This window comes from Pempheris klunzingeri, chromosome 17 (genome assembly GCF_042242105.1).
Source record: "Pempheris klunzingeri isolate RE-2024b chromosome 17, fPemKlu1.hap1, whole genome shotgun sequence".
Taxonomy (NCBI): domain Eukaryota; kingdom Metazoa; phylum Chordata; class Actinopteri; order Acropomatiformes; family Pempheridae; genus Pempheris; species Pempheris klunzingeri.
The window spans coordinates 14,564,605-14,588,947 of NC_092028.1; the positions used below are offsets into that span (position 1 = coordinate 14,564,605).

The 24,343-nt window shown below is 42.2% G+C and overlaps 2 protein-coding genes across 3 annotated transcripts; one reads left to right on the forward strand and one right to left on the reverse strand.

The window, feature by feature from the left end:
- The first annotated feature begins 211 nt into the window (after window positions 1-211).
- sgsm3 (small G protein signaling modulator 3) lies at window positions 212-12,454 on the forward strand. The gene is made up of 21 exons (XM_070847533.1): window positions 212-225; window positions 3,540-3,629; window positions 3,953-4,038; window positions 4,385-4,448; window positions 5,667-5,878; window positions 6,080-6,187; window positions 6,658-6,801; window positions 7,089-7,284; window positions 7,481-7,626; window positions 7,865-8,098; window positions 8,285-8,467; window positions 8,706-8,861; window positions 8,993-9,047; window positions 9,161-9,210; window positions 9,361-9,513; window positions 9,619-9,689; window positions 10,071-10,119; window positions 10,306-10,391; window positions 10,494-10,616; window positions 10,822-10,882; window positions 11,522-12,454. The coding sequence occupies exons 2-21, from the start codon at window positions 3,623-3,625 to the stop codon at window positions 11,603-11,605; spliced, it is 2,268 nt and encodes a 755-aa protein (XP_070703634.1). The 5' UTR covers window positions 212-225; window positions 3,540-3,622; the 3' UTR covers window positions 11,606-12,454.
- A 731-nt stretch (window positions 12,455-13,185) lies between these two features.
- gtpbp1 (GTP binding protein 1) lies at window positions 13,186-21,721 on the reverse strand. Of its 2 annotated transcripts, XM_070848195.1 has the most exons (14): window positions 21,356-21,721; window positions 19,520-19,631; window positions 18,883-19,063; window positions 18,604-18,787; window positions 17,772-17,936; window positions 17,358-17,481; window positions 17,153-17,267; window positions 16,910-17,054; window positions 16,561-16,743; window positions 16,121-16,256; window positions 15,560-15,738; window positions 14,868-15,029; window positions 14,518-14,568; window positions 13,186-14,296 (listed from the first exon to the last, which is right to left on the reverse strand). In XM_070848195.1, exons 1-14 carry the CDS (start codon window positions 21,548-21,550, stop codon window positions 14,180-14,182), a joined length of 2,049 nt encoding a protein of 682 aa, XP_070704296.1. In that variant the 5' UTR covers window positions 21,551-21,721; the 3' UTR covers window positions 13,186-14,179. The 2 variants fall into 2 exon arrangements, with proteins under 2 accessions (XP_070704296.1, XP_070704297.1); XM_070848196.1 differs by lacking the exon at window positions 14,518-14,568.
- Between the last annotated feature and the right edge of the window lie 2,622 nt (window positions 21,722-24,343).

Consider the following 24,343-nt stretch of genomic DNA (forward strand, 5'->3'; position numbering starts at 1 on the left):
CGTAGTTCCGGGATCTGGAACTACTTCTCGGGATATAATAGGGAAAAACCTTTAAGGAGTGTAAGGATACAGCGGAGCTACACGTCGCTAGCAGGTGCACAGCGCAGGGAAATCACAATTACGAGGCGAATGATGGCATAGCATATGGTGCTTTTCCATTTCCAACGACAGAAGACACGTCTGCCACAAACCGCAACCTTGTGCTTTCTCTAGAATAATGTCACGGTAAGTAAGGCGAGTAGGGCAGGTAACTGTTAGCTAAGCGGAATGTAGCATATGTGGCTAACAGCTGATAACTCAGACTGGATACATGTCATTGGTCTCTGAGACGGACGTTAGAGGAGTTTTAGGCACAGCTTATTGTCGCAGTGCATGTTTTGTTTAGTAAATTGTGCAAGTAGTTATAAATGTAGTCGTGTTCGCGGTGAAAAATGAAGTATTGCTCATAACCTACCGTTAGTATGACTACACCTGACGTCAGCCGGGGTTTGACGTGACGTTAATTTAGCTTATGCTGAACATTATGTTTTATGAAGGATCGTGACATGATTTGTGCACGAAGTACTTTCATTACGCAGCAGGTGGATAAGGGGGCTTAATAAACAACCTTGCATGGCCTTAGCTTTTACCATCTTGGTCCACTGAGTGAACAGTGACGCCTCCAAAGCGGATACTCGTTGCAGTCTGTATAAAAAATAAAATGAAAAAGTATGGATTATTTAGACACTAACACCCACCTCTTTCTTGCATGTTCACTAACCAGGAATATAAAATCCAGGTGTGCCACTTGCTGCTTTAAAGAATCTGATGGCTTATTTCTAATAAAGCTGTGAGTTGTTATGAAGCTCCTTTCCCCTGATGAGTGGTGTTTCTATCTTTGAAGGAATTTTGTGGGTTTTTCCCCAATGTGTTCTTATTTCCCTGATCTTGAGGAAGTGGCATTCCTGTTCACCGTAGTGGAGCATGCCTTTTTGTGTGGCTGAGACAGTGAATGGATAGATGTGACACATGGCTTTGTGTGTGTGAAAAGGAGAGAGAGACAGAAAAACACAGTCTGCCAAAGAGAACGAAGCACACGTCTATCATTATCCAGCCAAAGCTAACTTGGCGGGGCATGAAGCAGTAATTCCCTGACAGGCATGGCCGTGTGGGTGGGCGTACTCACGAGAGGGGAACACGAGTCACCAGTGTTGTGGTTACTGTGAAGAACAACTGGAGGAGGTGTTTGGGGAGGGGAGGAGGGTGTCAGAAGGGCACCCCCAGGGCAACACAAACCCAATCATTAAAACAAAAAAAAAAAGAGTTTTCTCCACTCTCGCAAGAGGAAATGTTTTGTAATGTACAAAAACACACTTGCGCCTATCTGTGCTGCAGGATGTTGTTTTACTTCCAGCAGGGTGTTGACCAGTGTGCAAACATAGGTGAGCACAGCCGCACCTCAGCAATGGAAACGATCTACTTGTGTTCGGAGTAAAATAGAAAATACTTCCTATTGTAAACCCAGCCAAGTCACCATAGTGATTTGTTTTTTTTCTTGGTGTTCCTGGGAGTTTTGTCCTTGGGAGTAAATGACTGTAACAGCATTATAATACTAAAGAATGTGCTTTGGTGCTGTGCTAAACAATATTTCACAAAGATTTGCCATAATTCTTTGAGGTAAGGACCTTAAAAATATGGATCAAAATTGAGAAACTAAATTTTTTTATCACAATTTCACAGAGCCCACTGTGATGCCTTCAGTTTGCTTCTTTTTGATGTGATGCCAAACCCCAAAATATTCAGTTTACTTCAACAAGTAAGACAAGGACATGTAGCACATTCTCACTTTTGACAAACTGCAACCAGCAAATATTCGGCATGTAGATAAATAAACAAATGAACTGAATCAGTATAGTTGCTGATGATTATCTTCACACTGATCTGGTCAACTAATCGTTTCAGGTCTAACTTTTTGCTTCCTTCTGCTGCAGACTTTCTCAAATAGATTGTCAATATGTGCAACAGTTTGCAGAAGTGGTTCAGTCGTGTTGGTTTTCTTGGCAGGTGATTAAACTGTGAGTGTTCTTGTAAAGGAGCCGCTCCAAAATCCCAGCACTCCCCTGAGCTACACACAGAGCTAGCCTGAAAGTGCTTGGCCATCCTCCAGACCTCAAATTGATTTCTCATCTCTCTTAAGTCCTAAATCCCTCTTCAGATGCTGCAAGCCTGCTGCTGGAATGAATCATTTTGGCAGCATGTTTGCTTGCTGGTGAAGCTCTTTTGCAGGTTATGGTTGTTATACTATTGTTTCTGGCTGTGTGTGTTTGTGTGTGGTTTATCACTGCTTACACTCCAATAGTGTCCCCTCTCAGAGTACTTAAGATGAACGTGAAAGCAAAATGTCATGACGTTTTGAGCATTGAAATTCCCTCCCACCTCAATTTATGTAGACATTTTGGCTCTTGTACAAATAATTGGTGGCAATGATATTATAATAATCAGGGGATTGGTGATTATTCTGCTTGCTCAAAACAAATGTGCTGTAACAGCAAAAAGCAGAACATTTGTTGTGGATATTTTGGATCCGCATTCTTCGGCTTTGGCTTCCAACTTTAATATCTGCTTATATGCAGCACATGTTTTTTATGATGCTACAATTCTATCAAATGAAATGAATTTTAAAAGTCGTTCATTTCAGACATGCTTGAAGTGCTGGATGGTTTGAGATAATCCTTGTACATGTAGCAGAACCAGAACCAAAACTTCCTGGACCCTGGGTGGCTGTACACGAACTAGAGCTGTGATAACTGAGAAGAGAGTGAAGTGCTGTATAAGGTTTCCTACTGTCCTGCTTTCATTGTTCACTTCATTTCTGTTCACAGCATTTTCTTAAATGAGTCATTGAAATGGAAGCTGCACTTTTCCATTGGGTTTGTCTTACAATTACAGGGAGATGGGACACAGTAGAAAAGTCTTAGATAAAAAGCTCTTTGAGTATTCTCTGAGAATGTTTGATAATTTTGCCCCAGGACTTTTACTGTCGTAAAATTGAGCATAAACAAGCACAAAATAATGCAACATAATTAGCCTTTGGCAAATACACCAGTCATGTGGCAATGAGAAGAGACACCAGAATGCCCCTCTTTCTCTCTCTCTCTTGGCAGCTCTTCTTCACTCACTTCTTGTAATTGTGAAGAAGCACTGAATCTTTCCTTCAATAATGCTGGAAGAGGGAACATTAGCTTGCTACAGGATTGTTGGACTCTTTCATCATTGTTGAGGTACTTAATAATTCTTTTTTTTTAAATGAGCAATGGTGTTTATGGCAAAGAAGCAGGTTTAGTGAAGATGTGCTACAGTAAGCAGTTAAAGTCAATGACAGATAAAGTAGATGAGTCACAAAATGATCAACATAATCGGAAGGATTTTGTATGTATTATAATCCCCCATAATCAGAGCACTTTGGGGGTTCAGCGTCTTGCTCCAGAACAACGGCTCATGTTGTTAAGACGATCCTGGAATTGAACCAACCTTTTCTCCTCTGTTTGTTCTTTTTACAGAGCAGGTTTTATTTACTGACCTACTTCCTCCAGTGTGACTGCAGTACTTGCACGTAGAAGTCATTCACTCTACAACCAACAAAATGTCAGGTAATGGTTTTTATTTAAATGTTTGTTTAGATAAGATATAACAAATTTGAAGAGAGGAATTTAGAACTTTGTTTCAGGTCATCAGCAAGGCTTATTCATGTCTACACATACAAACTGACTTTGGATTGCTGAAATAATCTGAACAGTTAATATTTTATTTATTATATTACATTGTATCACATCAATACATTACTCTTTACTTTGGATAAATTCTAAGACCTCATTTTTGGTTTTAACCTGCTTTAGTATTCCCATATAGTTTGTACCATATCCCCTGTTTATATACCAGTTTTTCTGATGTAAATCTGTCTGAATCTCTTTAGGTACCTACACACCAGCCCCTGGTGGGCCATTCTCTGCTCTCACCCCAAGCATGTGGCCCCAGGACATTTTGGCTAAGTACCATCAAGTGAGGATATGACTATATGTTTTTGTGCAAATGTTCATGAGTGTTTTGATGATGAACTGAGAATGAAAAGAATGACTATTTTGGGAATGATAAAAAAATTCTGACAAAAGTGACAAAACCGCAGAAAATAGAGATTACAAGTTATGTGGGATCATAGAACAACAGGATATAAAAACACCATGGGAGCTTTGTCTTCATGTGACACTGTCATCTGACCTGTTTTGCTAACTGACTTTTAAAATGCTCAGAAAAGCTGCTGTGGAAAGTTTCAGCAGCGTTTTTTCAGGCACTTTTCCTCTTTCCTCTACTAAAAAAAAAATGCAATGTAATTTGTTTGTCTCTGTAGAAAGACCCCTCTGAACAGTCTGAACTCCAATATGATGAGTTTGGCTTCAGAATGGACACTGAAGGTAACATGCTCACTTATATGGACAAACGTACACACATTCCCCTTTTTCTCTGTCCTCACTCCATTTTTTCTACACTAGTAGAATCCAAGGCATGAAACATAAATGGAAATCTTCATATGTGAGGGGTGGGCTGTGGGGCAAGATTAGTGGGCTAGCAAGATATGTTGAGCCTAAAGCCGAGGTTTTTGGTGTCACTAAGGTGGCTCTCTTTTAACCTAGCAAGATAACCCTGGTAACTTATGCAGCGAACTTAACCTGGTCTGGACCTGGTTATGTTCTGATTTTCAGCTTAAATCGGCTAAAAAAAAAAAAAAAAACCCGCTGCAGATGCTTTACTGTAAATGTAAATCATGATGCAAACATGTTGAGCAGTTTGTTGGTAATGCCACCAAGCAAAGCGGTGCAGTTAGAGTAGTGCAAACTGTAATTGTCGTGTTGCCATGGGAACCTATTTGCATTAAGTGGATGAAGCAGAAGTTCTGTAATATTAACACACACACAAACCAATGTTAGACAGCAGAGCATCCACACACTAAAAGAAACATTAAGGCAGCTACAGACCACTGTGCATCATGTTCTTATGCTCATTAAATATACTGTAAGAGCTCTGAATGTACACCTGCCACTTTAGAATTAAACAGGTGGTAAAATAAATATAGGTCTGTTAACTTATTCTGTTAGCATTCCTCTCTTGCCTTATTTGGAACAGATTTTTCCCCTTGACTGAAGTGGGTGGCATTTTTTAGGTCTTTGTGAATACATTCCAATATTTTACATACCAGTATTTTGGCTGGCAGCAGTATATATGCTGCATTCAGCTGATTGTTAATGTTGGTACTTATTTATGATTAATAGTTAACATGCATAACTGTCAGCTGCTAGGAGTACAGTGTATGACTCCCATAAAGGGAGTTCTTTTTTGGGCTTTTCCACTTCAGTTCCACTATTTTCCACTTCTCGTCACTTTACTTCTCTTATCCAGACACTTCTCCCCTCACTCACCTCATGGCTTTCTCTCCTCATGTGTTCTCACTTTATAAAAATGCCTTTCCCCTTTCCTATCATGATTGTTAACATTGCAGTTGTACTTGCCATCATTTTCTAATATTCCAGCCTCCTCAATTCAAGAGGTGGCATGGTGCTTGGTTAAGTTGATATTATCCTTACAAAGAACACAAACATTACTGAATCCTAATTTATTACTCTCTCCTCACTCAGACGGTGGGAAGTCCAGGTCCTGGCTGGGAACTGAAGGCTCACCCCAGCGTGAAGACCCCCAGCAGCGATTGCGCTGGCAAGCCCACCTGGAGTTCACTCACAACCACACAGTGGGCGACCTGACCTGGGAGCTCATTGATTCGGTCCTTCCCCGCTCTGAGCGTCTGCGTTCCCTGGTGCTTGGCGGCATACCTCACAGTATGAGGCCACAGGTAAGAGGAGAACTATTAGTGTCATTGATTAGAAGTGGTACACAAGTGGGCTAAAATACTAACCAGTCCAAAAAGTGGAGAATTAAAGGTTAAGCTTATTGTGACAAGGGTGCTATAATTGGTTTTGAGTATTTGCATGTATTAGTTATCTACAAAGTCACAAAACAAGCTTCACTGCTTCAAAGATATTTTGTCTGTTAGCTATGGATGCGTCTGTCTGGAGCGCTGCAGAAGAAGAGGAGCTCTGAGATCTCTTACAGAGAAATCATTAAGAACAGTTCCAATGATGACACCACCACAGCCAAACAGGTAAAATGCCTGAGAAAATGCATCAATAATTGTTATTGATAAATAATTTGAAACAGCTACTTAATGGAATCAATATTCATTTGCATATTTATATATTATACATTTCTGCAGGGGTTCTATTAATTCAGTATAGCCCCAAAACACATGAATGAAGCAGCTATTAATCTGCTGTAGATGAACAGAGCGCACGGTCTCGGTACATGGAAGATGCCACAGTCAACATTTGCCATAGTGCATTCACATGGAAGAAAAACACTAAAAATGAAGAGTGACTGTGCAGTCAGACTTAGTAAGCATTTTCTTTGAAGCTGAGTTTATTTTGACAGCCAGTGATGAGGCGGGTGGCATTGATGCGTAGATTAGATGCACCGATAATGGCAAAGATGAATGTTTGGATATGTTAAAGGTTTTTTTCTTCCCTGTTGTTCTTTATGATCATGATGTGTTTCTTGTTAACTTCTGTCCCTCAGATAGAGAAGGACTTGTTACGGACTATGCCAACCAATGCGTGTTTCAGTAGTATGACAAGTGTTGGAGTGCCAAGGCTGAGACGAGTACTAAGGGCTCTGGCGTGGCTCTACCCAGACATTGGGTACTGTCAGGGCACTGGCATGGTGAGAGCACATACATACAGAACCTGTTGTCACCACAAACAACTGTTCTACATCAGGCAGCTGGCTCAACACACATGCGCGCGCACACACACACACACACACACACACACACACACACACACACACACACACACACACACACACACACACACACTTGAAGTAACATCTTCATCAGATTTACCGTACCTCATCCTTGTGCTTCGCTCCTGTCCTCTAAGCTTTTCCATCCTCACCTCTCCCCTTTTCATTGTCTCTTCCCCACACCTATGTCTCGATCCCCCCCTCAGGTGGTTTCCTGTCTGTTGCTCTTCCTTGAGGAGGAGGATGTGCTGTGGATGATGTGTGCCCTGATCGAAGACCTCCTTCCTCCATCCTACTTCTCCTCCACTCTGCTGGGCGTCCAAACGGACCAGAGGGTTCTCCGACAACTCATTGTTCAGTACCTGCCAGCCCTCGACCGCCTCCTGCAGGAGCATGACATAGGTAAGGGTGGATAGGAGAGATGGTAAGATTGTTATGCATTGGGTCTGAGATGCAACATGGGCATTTGGTTAACATTAGAGTACCACCTTTCAGTCTTCTACTGTGTATTTACACATGGGAGAATTGTTGTTTTCATCTTGGTGTGTCGAATGCATATAGTATACAGTATGTAACCCCCTCCTTCTCATACATCCAGAGTTGTCGCTGATCACACTGCATTGGTTTCTGACATCATTTGCGAGTGTGGTGGACATCCGTCTCCTCCTTAGGATCTGGGACCTGCTCTTCTACCAGGGCTCATTAGTGCTCTTCCAGGTCACACTGGGCATGCTCAAGATCAAGGTATTTGCACTACTCCACCTATTTTCTGAGTCAGTTAAATGCACAGATCGTTCATTTCCTTACCGCAATTATGGTGATACATTCTATATGTTCAAAGGTCATGTCACAGCAATTCATGCCAACAGACATTATAGTCTACTATAGCTAGAAGCCATCCCTCAACAACTATCGGCAAAAACTGCATATGCTCAGTAATATGCTCAGTAATGAGAAAGTGAAATTTACTCCCCGGTCCCAGGAGGAAGAGCTTGTATCATCAGAGAACTCTGCGTCCATTTTTAACACTCTGTCGGACTTGCCAAGCCAGCTGAGAGATGGACCTGCCGTTCTCGGGGAGGCTATGAGGCTAGCAGGGACATTGTCCCAGGAAACGCTGGAAGCCCACCGACACAAGCACCTAGCTTACATTCTAAATGAACAGACACAGCTCAACAATGGAAACAACACAACACTCAACACCAACCTCAACAAGGTCAGTCATTGTAGTGTTTGCAAAAGTAATGTGCTGGAAATGATTCTTGTCAGAGACTAAACAAGCAATGTCAAGTTTGTGTTTAGCTGCGCAAAACGAGAATCGCATGTGTTATGGAATAAATTGTGAGTCCATTCTTTTTTTCCAATTAAAAGAGAAATGTATTCCGCATTTGTATATGCCCAGGTGGTGAGGAGACAATCCCTGCGCAGGAAGTCCACACTGAGCTCCCTGCTGTTTGGGGAGGATGAGGCGGAGGCCCTGAAATCCAAGAACATTAAGCAGACAGAGCTGGTGGCAGCACTGCGAGAGGCCATAGCCCGCACTGCAGAACACTTCCACTGTCTGGACCCACGTCACTGCAGCACTGTGAGTTGACACACTGCAGCACAGAAACCGTGTGGTTTATGTCCTGTTGTGGACTATGAACTAACAAAAATAACAAGAGCATTAAGGGAGGCGTCCATTAATTTCCTGGAATTTCAGACTAAATGGTTTATTCCTAAATTTGGTATTGTTATACCACCATACTGTAACATTCAGTATGGATACCTCCATCCATTTTGGTTTCATTTTGACCTTGACTTCTCCCACCTTGGCCCTGTAGGACCTGACTCCGGACTACTCCATGGAGAGCCACCAGCGAGATCACGAAAACTTTCTTGTGGTGTCTCGTAACCGACGGAGACGCGCAAAGGCTTTGCTAGACTTTGAACGACACGACGATGATGAACTGGGCTTTAGGAAGAATGATATCATCACTGTGAGTAATAACTTGCACAGAGACACACAGAAGCAAAACGCTGCTTCTTGACATTTCCTAACACGTACAAACACTTTACATACCCCCTTACCTCTGATTGTAATCACTGTATTTTTATCTTTGTGCTTCAGATCATCTCACAGAAGGACGAACACTGTTGGGTTGGAGAGCTTAATGGCCTTAGAGGTGTGCGCTTTTCTTACACATCAACACCCACTGTTACCCTCTCGATGAATGATTTGTCTATCATCTCTCTTAGAGCTCATTTGACATACATTTTCTGTGGCTCTTTGTGACAGGTTGGTTTCCAGCTAAGTTTGTGGAGGTCCTAGATGAAAGAAGCAAAGAGGTATGGAAGCAGTTTATTACCAGCTTAATAGAAACTTGATTTGCCCAGCAAATGTCCTTACGATGTTTTTATCGTTGTTTCCTCAAAGTCTCCTGATTACTAATGTGCAGTGTCCTAATCAGTAATTGGTGCTTTTGTTTGTGTCCCCAGTATTCATTAGCAGGTGATGACTCTGTGACAGAGGCAGTGACAGACCTGGCCAGGGGCACACTGTGTCCGGCCCTAAAGGCCATCTTTCAGCATGGTCTCAAGAAACCATCTATACTGGGAGGGCCTTGCCACCCGTGGTTATTCATAGAAGAGGTTAGAGAGCTTTTTAAAAAAAAATCCAAATGGCACCACGTTGCTCACAGTTTTACAAGTTCGCCATTGGCCTTCATCCTTCTTTGTCTTCTGGTTTTCTTTCAGGCGGCTAGTAGAGAGGTAGAGAGAGACTTCAACTCTGTCTACTCCAGACTGGTGCTGTGTAAAACCTACAGGTAAGCCACTTTGTTTTCATTTGTTTTGTCAATTTATCTGATTACATTATCATTTAACGTGTGTGTGGGGGAATTGTAATCCTTTAAAGTAAAAATGCATGAATTTAACATGTAAGTGTTTGGACTCCCCATGTAGTACTTGATGCATTTGCCCTCTATTTGCAATAGCTTCCCCAGTCCTAATCTCTGTATGTTCAAGAAGGTGTCAATAAGTAAAACAAAATTTGGGAAAGGAAACATAAATAAAGTGTTTCCTGTCAGTAAGAACCTAAATGTTAGAAATGTGATGGTGTGTGTGTTGGCAGAGGAAAAAGAAATCCAGTTTTAATGTATTCACTAGTGTTATAACTCAACAGCTCTTTGTCTTCTGATATTTACCAGGTTAGATGAAGATGGGAAAGTACTAACACCAGAGGAGCTGCTGTACAGAGTAAGTAACATTTAATCAATATGCTATAAAAAAAACTAATTGAATTAAATTTATTTGTGCAGCATGAGAATTATAAAGTCAAATATTTTCAATCATTCTTTGCGACCTAGCCGTATCTGTAAATCCTACCTGATGGAGTGAATGTGAGTAGGAAGTGCATGAGCTCCCTCTGTCTGATCTTCACAGGCAGTGCAGTCAGTCAACATGAGTCATGACTCGGCACACGCTCAAATGGATGTCAAGTTTAGGTCTCTTGTCTGTGTCGGCCTCAAGTGAGTTTTCAAGACTGATGTACATAAACACATACACAGAACTGAAATGACCACGGTCACTGTATACACGGTATTATGACCATCATGTGTCCATCCAAACAGTGAGCAGGTGCTGCACCTATGGTTGGAGGTGTTGTGTTCCAGCATGGCTGCCGTAGAAAAATGGTATCATCCTTGGTCATTCCTTCGCAGTCCTGGATGGGTACAGATCAAGTGTGAGCTCAGGTAAGAAAACATTTAAACACTACAGCCTGTCTCAATTCAATCTGTCTGAGGTTTAGAGAACATTAAAATTTCAGTTAGAGCTTTCAAAGTGATCGACTTTGGAAACTTCCGGCAAACAAATCGGGAATGGTTGAATAGGCTAAGCTGACACATTATCTGACTAATAAAAGAAATAATGACCATTCTACTGTTGATGTCTCCCTAGGGTCCTATCAAGGTTCGCCTTCAGTCTCTCCCAAGATTGTGAGCTGCCTGACAAGAAAGAGGTGAGCCGAGGAGACTGTCACAGCATCCCCATCTAGTGCCGTAGTAGTCTAGTCGTACTATACAAAGGCGACATTATTATTAAGGGGAGAACAACTGTATGACTTTATGCTGTTTCAGAAAGCCGCTATACAGAAAGCAGAAGTTATGGATGTGCTGGTTCAGCATCACCTCTTTAGTTGGGATCTCTAGGTAACATATCATACATGAGACTCTAGATGCTTTAGTATAGTCATTAGTCACTAGTTTACTTATCTGCTGATTTAAGATTGTTACCCCATCACACCCCAACACCCTATCAAGTTTCTTGTGCCCATTCAGTATTTTTACTGCCTTTGAGTCTCTCTAGTTACAATTGCTTATCACCATTTATCAGCTCTTCAGTGGAGGCAGTGGTGTCAGACACACTATGGCAAAAACCCATTGCTCTCTGTAGTATTCAGCCTGTAAATCACCTCTGGCCAGACTTCAGTCAGCGGTGTCATTAAGTGTTTTTTGCATCAGCTGTCAAAAACAAAATGCATTCATAAAAACTGCTGATTGGTGTTTGGTCAGAAGTCAAATCTGATTGAACTTCCCTCTCTGGTGTAGTGTTGATTTTGTCTTTAGTTAAAAGCTTGGCATATTCCTGTCTTTTCCAGGAGAAGGAGCAGAAACCACTGAAAGAGGGAGTGCAGGATATGTTGGTGAAACATCACCTCTTCAGCTGGGACATCGATGGCTAAGCACACAGCAAAAAGCGACTGAATCCTATCCTGTCCTGCGTATCTTCGTATATTTGATGTGTCTTCACCTGTTTCTTAAAGACTGTCGATCATAAATTAGACACAGTTGTGTGCTACAGTAAGTGACTACTTTACAGACTCTATCTGTCACATCACCTTTCAGCACTGGACAAAGGTGATACATTCATAATTACTCTGAGAATCTCCTTTATGGCATCATAAAAATCAGCCAGTTTGTACATGCTGAAGCATGTGTGCATTAAGGTGCATACTTTATTTTAATTCAGACCCAGTGTAGGAGGTTGCACTATGTGGTGAAAACTACATATATACAAGTAAAACACTCCTGTTGCACAGAGTAGTCTTTCTCTATGGGACTTGAGCACTCGGCGTGTCCTAACAGTAGGGATTTCTTCAGTACTCACTGCTCTAGCGACTCAGCTTTTCTGAGCTGACTGAGTGCAGTTTTGGAGTGAGACCTACAGCCCATTCTCTTGGACTGGTTGTGTGTCAAAAAAAATACAGCAGCATATCATCACCATTACCCTGTAAATTCTCAAATATTAAGACCAAAAACAGAACATTCCTAAACATGGAGCTGTAAAGTTACAAATTATTTTTCAGAGGAATGCTACTTACCTCAATATCATGAATTCCACAAAAAAAAATCTCAATAAACACTAATGTTGCACATGCCAAGTACAGCCTTTTCAAAACGTAATACAAGACTATGGGTATGTGTGCTACCCGAATAGTGGTAGTGAACAGTCTGCACTTGTATGACATAATGTAAATTAACCAGATATACTTTTTGTGTTACAATCTACAGTAAATAAATGTTACATATAATTTGTAATGTTTTTTTTTTGTATATAAAGTAAACATCTGTTGCTTGTGACTAAATGTTGCCTTGCAAGTAAAAGCAATTCAGCGTAGGACTTCATTCTTGGCTGGCACACTGATTTCCGAACTGACCTTTATCCTGTCTTAAAGCTGCACATACGTTAGAAAACAGAGAGTTGTATGTTATTGTATGTTTCTGTTGGAGGAAGCCTGGAAGTGGGGACCCTGAATGTTGATATGTTAACACAACTGAATTATTTTGAGTTTTTTCTGATGCACAGGAAACTTTTTTTTTAACAAGTTTACTTGTTACATTTTTGGAAGGTTCTAGATACTTTGCTGATAGCAAAAATTAGGTTGCATTGGTTGTTATTCCTCCCAGGCTAATTAGATCTTTCAGGTGCTTAAAATTGTCGTCTATTTTCAGTTGAGAATTTTGTTGACTTATATTGTTAGCTGTAACTTTCCCCATGTGCAGAAAACAATCAACTTGTCTTATATGAAAATGTACAGTCGAAACACACACACGATTGTTCAGCCGTCTGGTCTTCTCAACGACAAACCAACCAACATTTGCCACTTTCCACCTGTAAAATAACCGATAGGACTGAGTCTACACAATGACACTTTAGAAACAAAACCCCATTCCTTCTCCTGTTGGAGTGAAAATATTGTTTCACACAAATGACTCACACAGTATTAAGACCTTAAAATGCACATATAGAACAGAAGCACTGTTGAAAAGTTCAGTAAAGCCTGTTTATTAATGGTCAGTTTTTTTAGCGGCAAAGTGTGTTTTTTAAAAATGTCACAACATGTTAACAGCGACAGGCCATAACGCATGGGGTACAAGAGTTACAAGTAGCACTGCAAGTACTGCATGGCTTTATATCATGAGCAACTGTGGAGTGACAAGATTATGTGCTGTATTTGTTTGTACTAACACTCGGTACAAGGTTTGAAACATGGCTGACTGACAGTGGAAGCATCGGAGTGCAAGTGAGAGTAGGTAGAAAGATCCAAGACCATCCAAGAGTGAACGTTCTGCATGTATGCCAAATAAATAACTGACAATTATAATATGCAACAGCTTATATTTTCCATATATGTAGAATTTGAAATCACTATGTGCCTTCTGCTACATTCATTTATGATTTGCATACATTTTATACAATGGCATCTTTCCAATCAGAGCACAGCTAACAGCTAATTTACATATGCAGTATAAATAGTACATGAAATGTTTTTCAATGCAAATACACAGGGAATGCATGGGGGAAGTTTCATTTATAGCTGCTCTGGTATTGGTACTGGACCCTTGTTTTGGGCTTACCCTCCCCCCCTGCCACTGATATTGAGCCAGAGGACTGAACTGTAGATCTCACAGACACGTAAAACATGGATACGATAAAATAGTCACCCTGAGTGTGGCTTATCACTAAAGCCACACTGCTTTTCATCATTCAAGCCATTAAAAATAGTAAAGGCAGCTGACATTAAAATGCAGTAAGGGTGTATGCCTCTCGCTTTGGGACATACCCCTTTAAATTCCCTTTCAAAAAAAAAATGTTAAATAAATAAACCAAAACTATAGGACCTGATGTAAAAGGCAAGGAATAACAGTGTGATGAGTGTCTTGCTCCAAACATCTGTATCCCTCACGGTTTGTGGAACGAAGACACGTGGTGGAGTGATAGAGAGGGAGGTTTGTATAAGGGACAAGAGGGCAGTTTAGCAGCCTCCTATTCCCGATGAGGAGGGAGCTGCCGTGGGGTTGGTGCTGCTGTTCTGGCCTTTTCCTTTGTGCCTCTGGCCACCCCTTCGCCTTCCACCTCCTCCGGACTTTGGCTGCAAGGGAGAGAGAACGAAAACATTTGATGAGGCACCTCCAAACCTCCATGTGAATTTAAAGTAATGATAGGAAGAATAAGAACATGACCGGAAAACATTTATTCAAAATGTGTCAAGACACAAGAGTGCTAGTCTTTGAACTCAACCATCTGGCATAGTAAAACACAACCTCTCCTATTCAGGTTCTCCACTGTTCATTTTGAATTAACCCATTTTACCTTGTTCTCTTTGTTGCCCTCCTTTATCTGAGGGTCTTCATCTCCCTCTCCCTTAGGAGTCACCGCGTAAGCAAAGGAGAGGGGGAGAGAGGGTGAAGGTGTGGCGTGGCATGACGGTTAAAGTTAAAGAGTGACATGTGACAAAGCAGGATGTATTGGGTGGTGGGTAAGATATTGCAAGACAAGAAACACAAGGGGAGGAAGGAGGACACAGAGCAGTTCACAAGTTAGAGAAGAGCAGCAGTGTTAGGGCAAGTGCACACGTAGAGGCAGGAAATCCAAAGAAACGTAAAAAAGACGACACTAAATAGCACTTCACAGCGTAACCTCTTTATTGACTCGTGTCTCACCGGTTGCGTTGTGTTCGGGCCCGCTGACTGTGCTATCGTTGCTACGTCGTCGCCGGCTGCCGTGGTGCCGTCCTCTTTTCGGAGAGGTGCCTTCTTTGTAGACTGCATTTTGATTTGTGGAGGTTTGGAATTTGATGGCAAATTATTGGTGGATTGCAACAGCTGGAAAGAACGCAAGTCAATATTTGAGTCTCGACAAGATTAGAAAAATCAGCTACAGAACTCATGATAACATTTTTTTTTTCTTTTTAAAAGTCATTACAAGAGTAAATTCTACATATCTCAGCCTGAGGCCTTATCTGGAAAGGATATGGTTCACAAGGGAGCAGACAAAGTAATTAATACCAAAGCATGTCTTTAATTTAAATCCTTTCCTACAATGACTAATTATAAGCGAGCGTTTTGCCCTTACACAAGAGATTATTGTTTTCCCTTCTAGTCTTTTACCTATTACATGCCTAATGAAAATAACTTAAGGTTGTAGTAGTCTGCAAAGTTGAAATTCTTGGTAAATGTAATGAATTATCTTGGGAAAGGAGATTTTCTGGTATATTCTGCTCTTACCCTGAGGGAATAAGTCATTAGCATTACAGATGTCGTCTGAAAATCATTCCATTTAATCAGGTCTTAGCCACTGGCCCCCGCCATCACTCATATCCCAATATAAGCATACATCCAGAGGGCTGTACTACCTTGGTGATGGTCCCCACGGCCTTGGTGCGTCCCTCCCTGAACACCAGCCTCTGCTCGCAGTGCAGGTATTCGGGGGTTTTGATGAAGCGGAAGTGGACTGAAGCTTTGTCCCCTGTCCGTAAGCAGTCTCTGTTCATAGACAAGATGGTGGCTGTCTGCCTTATGCTGCCACAGTGGACTGAGAGGTGCGAGATAACAGAGAGGTGATTGGATGAAAGAAAGACATGGGAACAATTAGTTTATACTAAGTACTGCAAAGGCAACAGCGAGTCACTAAACTACGCACATGTGCTTTGTGTGTCTGTGAGAGCTCCATTTGTTAACGGTGAGACACTGTCTAATGGTGCTGCACCATCAAACGTCATCACTGTGCAGATTTTCCCTTATTTGAATATCATCTAATTATCTAAACCAAGCAGCACTTCAGAAAAAAATATATGTTATTTGGAAAGATGGCTACAACTCTTCAAGGCACTCTGTTAATAACAATAATAATAGCTGCTATGGAGACGCACGCAACATGCACTTTTTGTTTACAACTCCATGACACTGTCACCTACCCATGGCCTGGTATCTGGGGGATATCGTAGTGGGATGATGCAGTACCAGGATCTCCGCCTCAAACTCCCAAGTGGCCTGTGGGCACAACCTTGGGGAAACCATCACCATGCCTTTCCTGATGGATGAACGCTTGATCTTTACAAAGAGCCACGTGACAGGAGGAGGACGCAGTCGGAAGAACAAGGAAATGTTACTTATTCAACACTGTTGCGCTATTTCTCAAAATCACATCAGTATTATACCAATGGAGCATGATATGAAAGACAGAAGAAACTAGAATAAGAACCATACGTCTGACCATGCTGGTGACACAGAATCTTACCCAAGATGAATACAAGTATTGTATCTGGTTTAAGAAGTCAGTTAATTAATTCATCATAACGCAAAAAGACCAAATTTTCCTCCTGCATGCTGCAGTGGGAAATTTTTCCCTTCCTACCTTTTTGAGAGCAAACGAGGCAGTCTGGCCACCTCTGACCTCCTTCACGGGCATTCTCTTGCGGTGGATTGATTTGACGGCAATGGGGATGAAGCTGCCCAAGGGGTCCGGCCCTAGTAGCATTGTATCATTCAGACGTATGAGTCCACGTAAAGTAGTTCCTGATACAACTGTTCCCACTCCCTGAGGCATAGAAAGAACATAGCCGGGGGGTTTAGATAGCACTTGGGTGGTACTGTTCTGTATGATGAGTGAGGTTTGCACTCAGAGCGTGATATTCCTCACTTTTTCTAATTCATAGAGTAAAATGAATTTGGTGATTTAGTGAGTTTGTCACTGGTCAGAGTACCGGTACTGAGTAGGTGTCGTCTATCTGAAACTCAGCCGGCTGGTCGTCCCTGTAGGAGGTCCTGGAGGAGAGCAGGTTGAGAAACATCTTGAGCAGGTCCATGTTCTCTCCGGTCACATTAGAGATCTGGAAGATGGGACACATCCTGGGGAGGGAGGGGGGGGGGGACACAACACACACAGAAACGGTTACAGAGGAGCATTTTTAGGCTCATTCCGACTCTGGGTGGGACAGACGTAGTACCTCTCCGAGCTGAAGTTTGAAGCCGTGACTATGACGTCATCCTTGTTCTGTACCAGGACGGGGATCTTCCTACAGCCGGGGGACTTCAGTAACCTCTGGAGCAGCTTCAATGTCTCTGTTATGAGCAAAGCCAGACCACAAGGATGACGGCACATAGCCTGACAATGAGCAGGTTATTTAATGTCATTTTCTCCAGACCACTGACCTTGCAGGATGTTGGCTGGACACATGTCTATCTTGGTCACCACTACAAACACAGGCACGTTCAGGGCTAAGGCCAGACCCAGGTGCTCTTTGGTCATCCCTACGATACCGGCGTTACTGCCCACCTGGCCAGGCAGGGAGAGAGAACATTTTCGTCTATATTTTAAATCAAAGACACATTGTGAATACTAAAGACAGCTCATTTCACATTTGGATAAGTTATAAAACTGATAAAGGTTTAATCTAAATGTATCACTGTATAGATACACATGGACAGTTATAGATAAAACTGCACATGTAGGCAGACATTGTCATTGTTACCCATATATAAATACTTACAAGCATAACACCAATTTGCTATTGCACACACATACACACACAAAACATATCCTCCTCCCCGACCCCCCCTTCGGACCATGAGCATGCAGAAGTCCGGCAGGTGTCCAGTCATCCCAAACACGGTGGTCTTGAGGTATTTCTCGTGGCCAGCCAGGTCTATGAAGGTGATGACTTTAGAGGATTTCTCACAGATTTTGGTCCAATCCAGGCTTCCTCCATGACTGTCAGGTTTGTTCACCACCTATGGGAAGACAGACAGTTAAATCCACAGCATTCACCATTTCATTAGCAATGCTTTGGAATGAGGTCAAATATGTGTCCTGTGCTATTTGTTGAATGTTACTTGGACTCTTGGACTCCCTCTTCAGTGAATGTGTGACTGAAGGGATTCAAAAGGCCCCTATCGTTTGAATAAAACGATCTTGAGTTACCTAAAGGCATTAATAATAGCACAGTTGTCATTCCCAACTCTCTCCTGGTTGTTGCCAGTTTCAGATGGAGGCTGCAAAGTACGATAAAAGGCTAAATAGTCAGAATCCAGTGCTGGTGAAAACCCCTCCGAGCAAGAGCACCTAAGCTCTGATTTATAATCCATTTATGGTGCAATTACATGCTACATCAGCTGGTACACTTGGATTGCACAACTTTTTCTGGATGCCACCCTCTGCTTTCCTATTACCGCTGCTCCCCTATTACTTCTGCTCCTTCACCTCTAATATAGATATAAGTGCTTCTCTCTCCTCTTGTTGCCTGTCAATATTTCATTCTTAATGGCGGTGCATTTGAACACCTCATTGCAGGGCGCAAAACTCTACCACATTAACTATAATCACATGTTTTAACAACTATTCTTTCAGAAGCATGGGAACCAGTAGTCTTCTCTGCTCTGCCACCTCTCTACCCCTCACCTGTCCCTCCTGGTCAAACCCCAGGATATCGTTGCCCACACTGCTGGTCCTGCCACTCTCCATCTCATGCTTGTGTCTGAAGAGCTTCTGGCGGGCAAAGCCTCTGCCATTGTCCAGCTCTCCGTGTGTTAACACTCCCAGCAGAGTACTCTTACCAGCATCCACGTTACCCACCACTGCAACCCTGAGGGCCAGAGGAGTACCAAAATTTCACCAAAACTGTACAAGGAAGGCGTAAGCATGAGCTCTTTTTTTTTTCACACATCTCTGACCACTCACCTGACCTCCAGGAAGTCCAGCTCGCCCACACGGCGGCGGATTAGATAGTCACGTACCAAACCGGCAGCCTCATTGCGCTCCCGGAGTGGAATAAGATCAGCATCCAGTTGCTCACACATAGAGCACACTGTGGCTACTGAGGCCTCCATGTCCTTCTCATCCAGACCCCAGTCACCACCATCTACAACAGAGAGACGGAGGAGGGAGAAGAACAACAGGTCAGATTTATCCAGGTTTTAGAAACTGCTTTGGCACAGATTGACTGAACAATGTGGGAAAAAGGGGAAAAAAATCTAATTTATACAGTCTCATAACTTCGCAAATGTCCAAAAGCGCTCAAGGCGATGAAGATGACAAATAGCTTGTTTAACCCTTGTATGGTGTTCGGGTCTGTGGGACCCGTTTTCTTTTTTTTTCTTTTTTTTATCAAGAGCAAAATGATACGATTGATTATTTTTCCAAACTCAGACTCATTGGCCTTGGCTCATATTGATGAGTCTGAGTTTGAAAAAATGATTAATCGTATCATTTTTCTTTTGATAAAGAACATGAAAACGGATGAAATCGGGTTCACAAACCCAAACACCATACAAGGGTTAAGTAAAAACAGTATTTGAATGTTTTGTGTTCTTCTCACCTGAACCCATCCCAACCACATAGATGGTCTCTCCACACCCCTCCTCCATCCTGTCCCGTAGCTGGCGAAGTAACGAGTCATACTGCTCTCCATTTGGGCTAACAAGTGCCAGCTATTACGCAAGTGAGGAGAGGAACAGAGAGAAAAATTGGCTTTTGTTGGAGTTATGACCCTGTCTGGATGATTGTACTACAATGAATGCATAATCAAGGCAAATCCAATGAGCTGCGATCAGTGACGGCGTTTAACTGTTGGTGGCGATTTCATCATGTGCGGTCGCTTTCAAGAGGGGCAGTGACTGGACTTCAGAGTGAGCACCACCTTCAGCTCAGACAACTCTCACAAATGCAAGCCACAGTCGAGAGTAAATCTACCGCAAATGACAAGTTCGAAAGCTGCTTTCCACACACACACACAAACACAAACACGGCTGTCTCTCCTCCCATGAAACACCTCAAGGTTATGTGTAACTGCTACACTAATCAATCCTAATCAAAGAGATCCATTATGCCAATAAGTGCTACAGTTAAAAAGATAAAGTTAGTAACGCATGTATTATAAATATAATCAAAATATTTAAATTGGTTTTGGTGGTATGGCTGGTTTACGTTTTGCCAGCAACTCATGTGATTGGATTATGGCTCCAATCAAGAACACTATTTACAAGTGATACATCTGACAGTGATCAGGTGTATAAGTGCCTTTTCATTGATGACGTAAGTACCCTTTAACGCTTTCATTCTGTTTCATACCCGATGTTAAGCTGTGCATTTTATTTCATACAAGCAGGTACATATCTTTCATTTATACCTCTCGCTGCTGCCTCATTACCTCCTATTCAGTCTTCATACTTATTTTCTCCATCTATAGATCTTTATATATATCGTAAAGTATTTTTTATACATATCCTTTTTCTTTACACACATCTTTCTGTAACAGCCAAAGAATTTCACACAATTGTAGAGGTAAAACCGCAGTCACAATAAGCATCTTCTGGTTATGATGGTGTTATTTACATTATAAGTAACTTGCCGGTGCTACAGTTATACATATCATGGTTCGGCATCATCGTGCCAAAGGGTGCACAAGCGTGATGACACAAACAGATGAAACTGACAGGAGCCAAAGGTGAAAAGAGGGACTGCCTCCCTGATGCAACCCTGTGCAATCTGATTACAGGAACTCCCATTGTCATGTGTCATGTGACCCCCACCTGGCACAGACCTGATTGTTGCACATCATTAGAAAACTCTTAAAATGAGTTATGTGACAAGTCTGAATAATTAAGGCAGGTAAGAGAGAACAGGTCTGCAGCCTGGTGCTCTGTTCTTTGACAGATGTTTAGCAGACTGACAATGATGTGTACAAACATTATCTTGTTGCCCTGCCTGTGTGTTTTACTGTTGGGGTTATCACACAGTACCAAGTCAGTGTTAACTGTCTGTCTGACAGCAGAGTGGATCGTGTTGCTCTGCCCTGTCCGACACAGTGGCTGCATCATCAGATATGGTTAGCTGGACACATGCTGTGACAGCATATGGTGCAATGTGCTTCCACTGATAGGTTAACCACCGTTAGCATTAGATTAGGTTACGCGCTGTAGCTTCAGCAGAGGCTAGCGTTAGCCACAGCTAGCTCTTATATATCTAACGCCAGCAAAAGCGATCCTCTCGCAATTCAGTGTTAGGTTTTACTCAGCAGCTGCAGCAGGGGACCACATGCTGTGTCCGCAAATAACAGAGCTGCATGCATTTCGTTTGTTTCATTCATTCATTCATTCCCTGGAGGGGCTAACGCTAGCTTAACAGCGCCATAATATCCGGGGCCTAGCTGTACCTTGTTGGTGAAGTCCACCCCGCGGTCCTCGGACTCGCCGTTGATCACGTCCCCGTCCTCGAAGCACTCGTCCCCGGCGTCGTCCCCGCATCCTCCCCGGTCTGGAGCAAATATACTCGCGGGGACTAAAGCGTCAGCCAGCGGTATGGACCCTGGGTTTATACCTGGCTCATGCGCCGCTGCTACTGATGCCATCTCTACGCCAGCCTTGCAGGGATAAATTTGAAGCTGTCCAAATTGTTGTGATGACGGCTGGCAACCAAACACACGGTGGCCCGAGCGCCGCAGACAGCAGCCGGCAAAGCTACAGATGAGGCGGCGTTAAGTGAAATCAGACTGTTTCCCCCCACTGTAAACAACATCACAGTGACATGCTGCTTATTTATATGCCGTCAGCCTGCGATCGAGCCATTTAAAAATAAAATTGCCACCACTTTATGAATATTAATAAGGAGGAAGGTGGTCCGCCTTTTCGCTTCCTGCTCACCAATGGTGGTAAAGTCAGTGTGGATGTGTTAGCAGCGGACCAATAGCAGAGAGGGGGTCGTTCATATGATTAAAAGGTGGAGCGGTCCCAGCCTCACAGGGCAGCAGGGCTGCAAGTGTTGGTGTAATGTTAGTGTAACATCTGTGCTGCTGTTGACGTCATGGCAATAAAACATGATGCTGCAATCCTGTGTCTGCTCCTGAAACAATTCTCAGTCTCTCTCATGTTTGTTCTGACAAACCAAAAAAAGCCAAAAGTTTCACGTAAGAGCTAAGGACATTATTAGTGATGCTCCATCTCCATCTGCTCCATCTTCTTCACCTTTCCTCTAAGTTTCAGGGAAATCAGGCCAGCACAAACAGACACCCGATCACATAACTGCACTGGTGGATGAAACAGGCCCCATGTTAAAAAATAGTTGGACCCTAAGCTGATAGGTAAGATAAGTCATTTTCATCATAATCAATGACAAGAGGAGACAAGGAATAGCTGAATTATTTATTTTTTTTGTTATGTGAGGAGGAAAAAAATGCACACACGGAAGCAACATGTTGACTTTGTAATGACAGCTGTCTGTTGTTGACTTCAAGGCCTTCAGTGTGCATGTGTTTGGTGAGAACACCTCCAGGACAGCTCTCTCATACTTACAGCTCAGCCCTTTTCAAAGCAGATTCCCACGCGACTTTGCTGTCTGCACAATGCTGATGTTCAATCACTTTTGATTCAGAATGTACAGTATATAAAACTGACTTTCTTTTTCAAATGTATGCAGCTCGTTGCATGTGTACAACTATAACAGAGTTTGTTTGTACCTCTGAGTGAAGTCTGAGAGCTGAATAGACATGAGTTTTGAAGATAAGGAAGGAAAATACTTATTAAATAATTGTACAATACCTGTCGTTAGTCAGCCATCAAATTTATGTAATGTTGCAGTTCCTCGTGGTGACCACTGGAGGAAAGTAAACATTCATTTTTCCAAACCCAGTCTATCATGCCAACCATTAACTCCACCTAGTTGAAGCAGACACAACACCATAGTAATAATTCCAGACAAAGGTATGTAATGCAGAGCAGGACATACATGTTTGATAACAAACTGATACAGATGAACATTAATACAACATGACAATAAGTATATAATAATAACAATAAACATCTGTATAAATATCTATATTTATGTGTGTGTGTGTGTGTGTCTTTGTCCTCTGTTTATGTGAAAAGTCTCTGTGTAATTAGATCTGCTGACTGTCTTGAGACTGAGTCTTGGGGCAAAAGGAAGCACATCAGATCTTTGGGCCTCATTGAACTCCTGATGCAAGAACCACATCCCCTGGTGAAAAGGCATATTAATATAGCTTCATAGATACACTGAGTACTTCAAGAGGTTGACCATGAACTGTATTATTCAGCGGATGATGTGATGGGACGCAGCTCTTCGTTTGTTGAGGAGGAGGTCAGTATAGTTTAAACTGTGGCTTGGACACTCCCAGTTCCTCGGATCACAGATAAATGCCAGCTGCTCAAAATATGAACAAACCACACACTGTCTGTCTGTCTGTGAACAGCCACAGATGTCAGAAATTAGTGTGTAACTGTGTGTAACTGTGTGTGTGCGTTTGTCTGTCAGTGAACATAATTTAAAAGCAGATGTGTTGTTGGTAATCAGCAGACATAATTAGAAACACTTCCTTTCCCTTAAAACTCTCTCACTCCATTCACAGATGTGTTTTCAGGGTTTGAGTAACTTTATATAATTGTTGAAATAGATACAAAGTGTGTGTGTGTGTGTGTGTGTGTGTGTGTGTGTGTGTGTGTGTGTGTGTGTGTGTCAGTATGGGGAGCTTGCCAGTGTTTTTAACAGCTGTGATATCAACTAGTAACACGTGAGAGATCTGAACTAAATCTAATCACACTAAACACATGAAATTCTTCGTAAAGCTGCAAGATCCCTTCTCAGTCGCTGTGAGTACCTATCCATACCTTGTAGACTGAACTTACTGTAGTTGTGAAAACATCTCTTATGTCATTCTCTATCAAAACTATCTAAAATAGTTTGGGTCGTATTGAAACTGGCATATAAAGCAAAGCTGAATCTAAAAACATATGTCACGCTGCCACATAGGAAAGTCTTGGCAAATAGGCTCAGTTAGAATATAAAGGCTGTTATTGGCACAGAATGAATGCACGATAGATTTCAATGTAAATATCCAGAGGGATCTAAACCAACCATTTCCTCAGGTCACCGTCATCCTGTCACAGAAATAGTGTAGAATAAGGAAAAAAAATGCTCCTCGTGCTTTGAATCTGAGTTAGATCGTATTACGCTGCAGTGTAAACATCTGGTTTATTCTCTCATTGTTGCAGCAGCTGTGACAGCTGTATGTCAGCAGATGAAAGTCTGCTGGCTGTGACTATGACTATGACTATGGCAGGCTGTGAGTCATACATTTACATCGTATGGATGATTTGACTCAGTTTCAACATTCCACTTTGGCGTATTT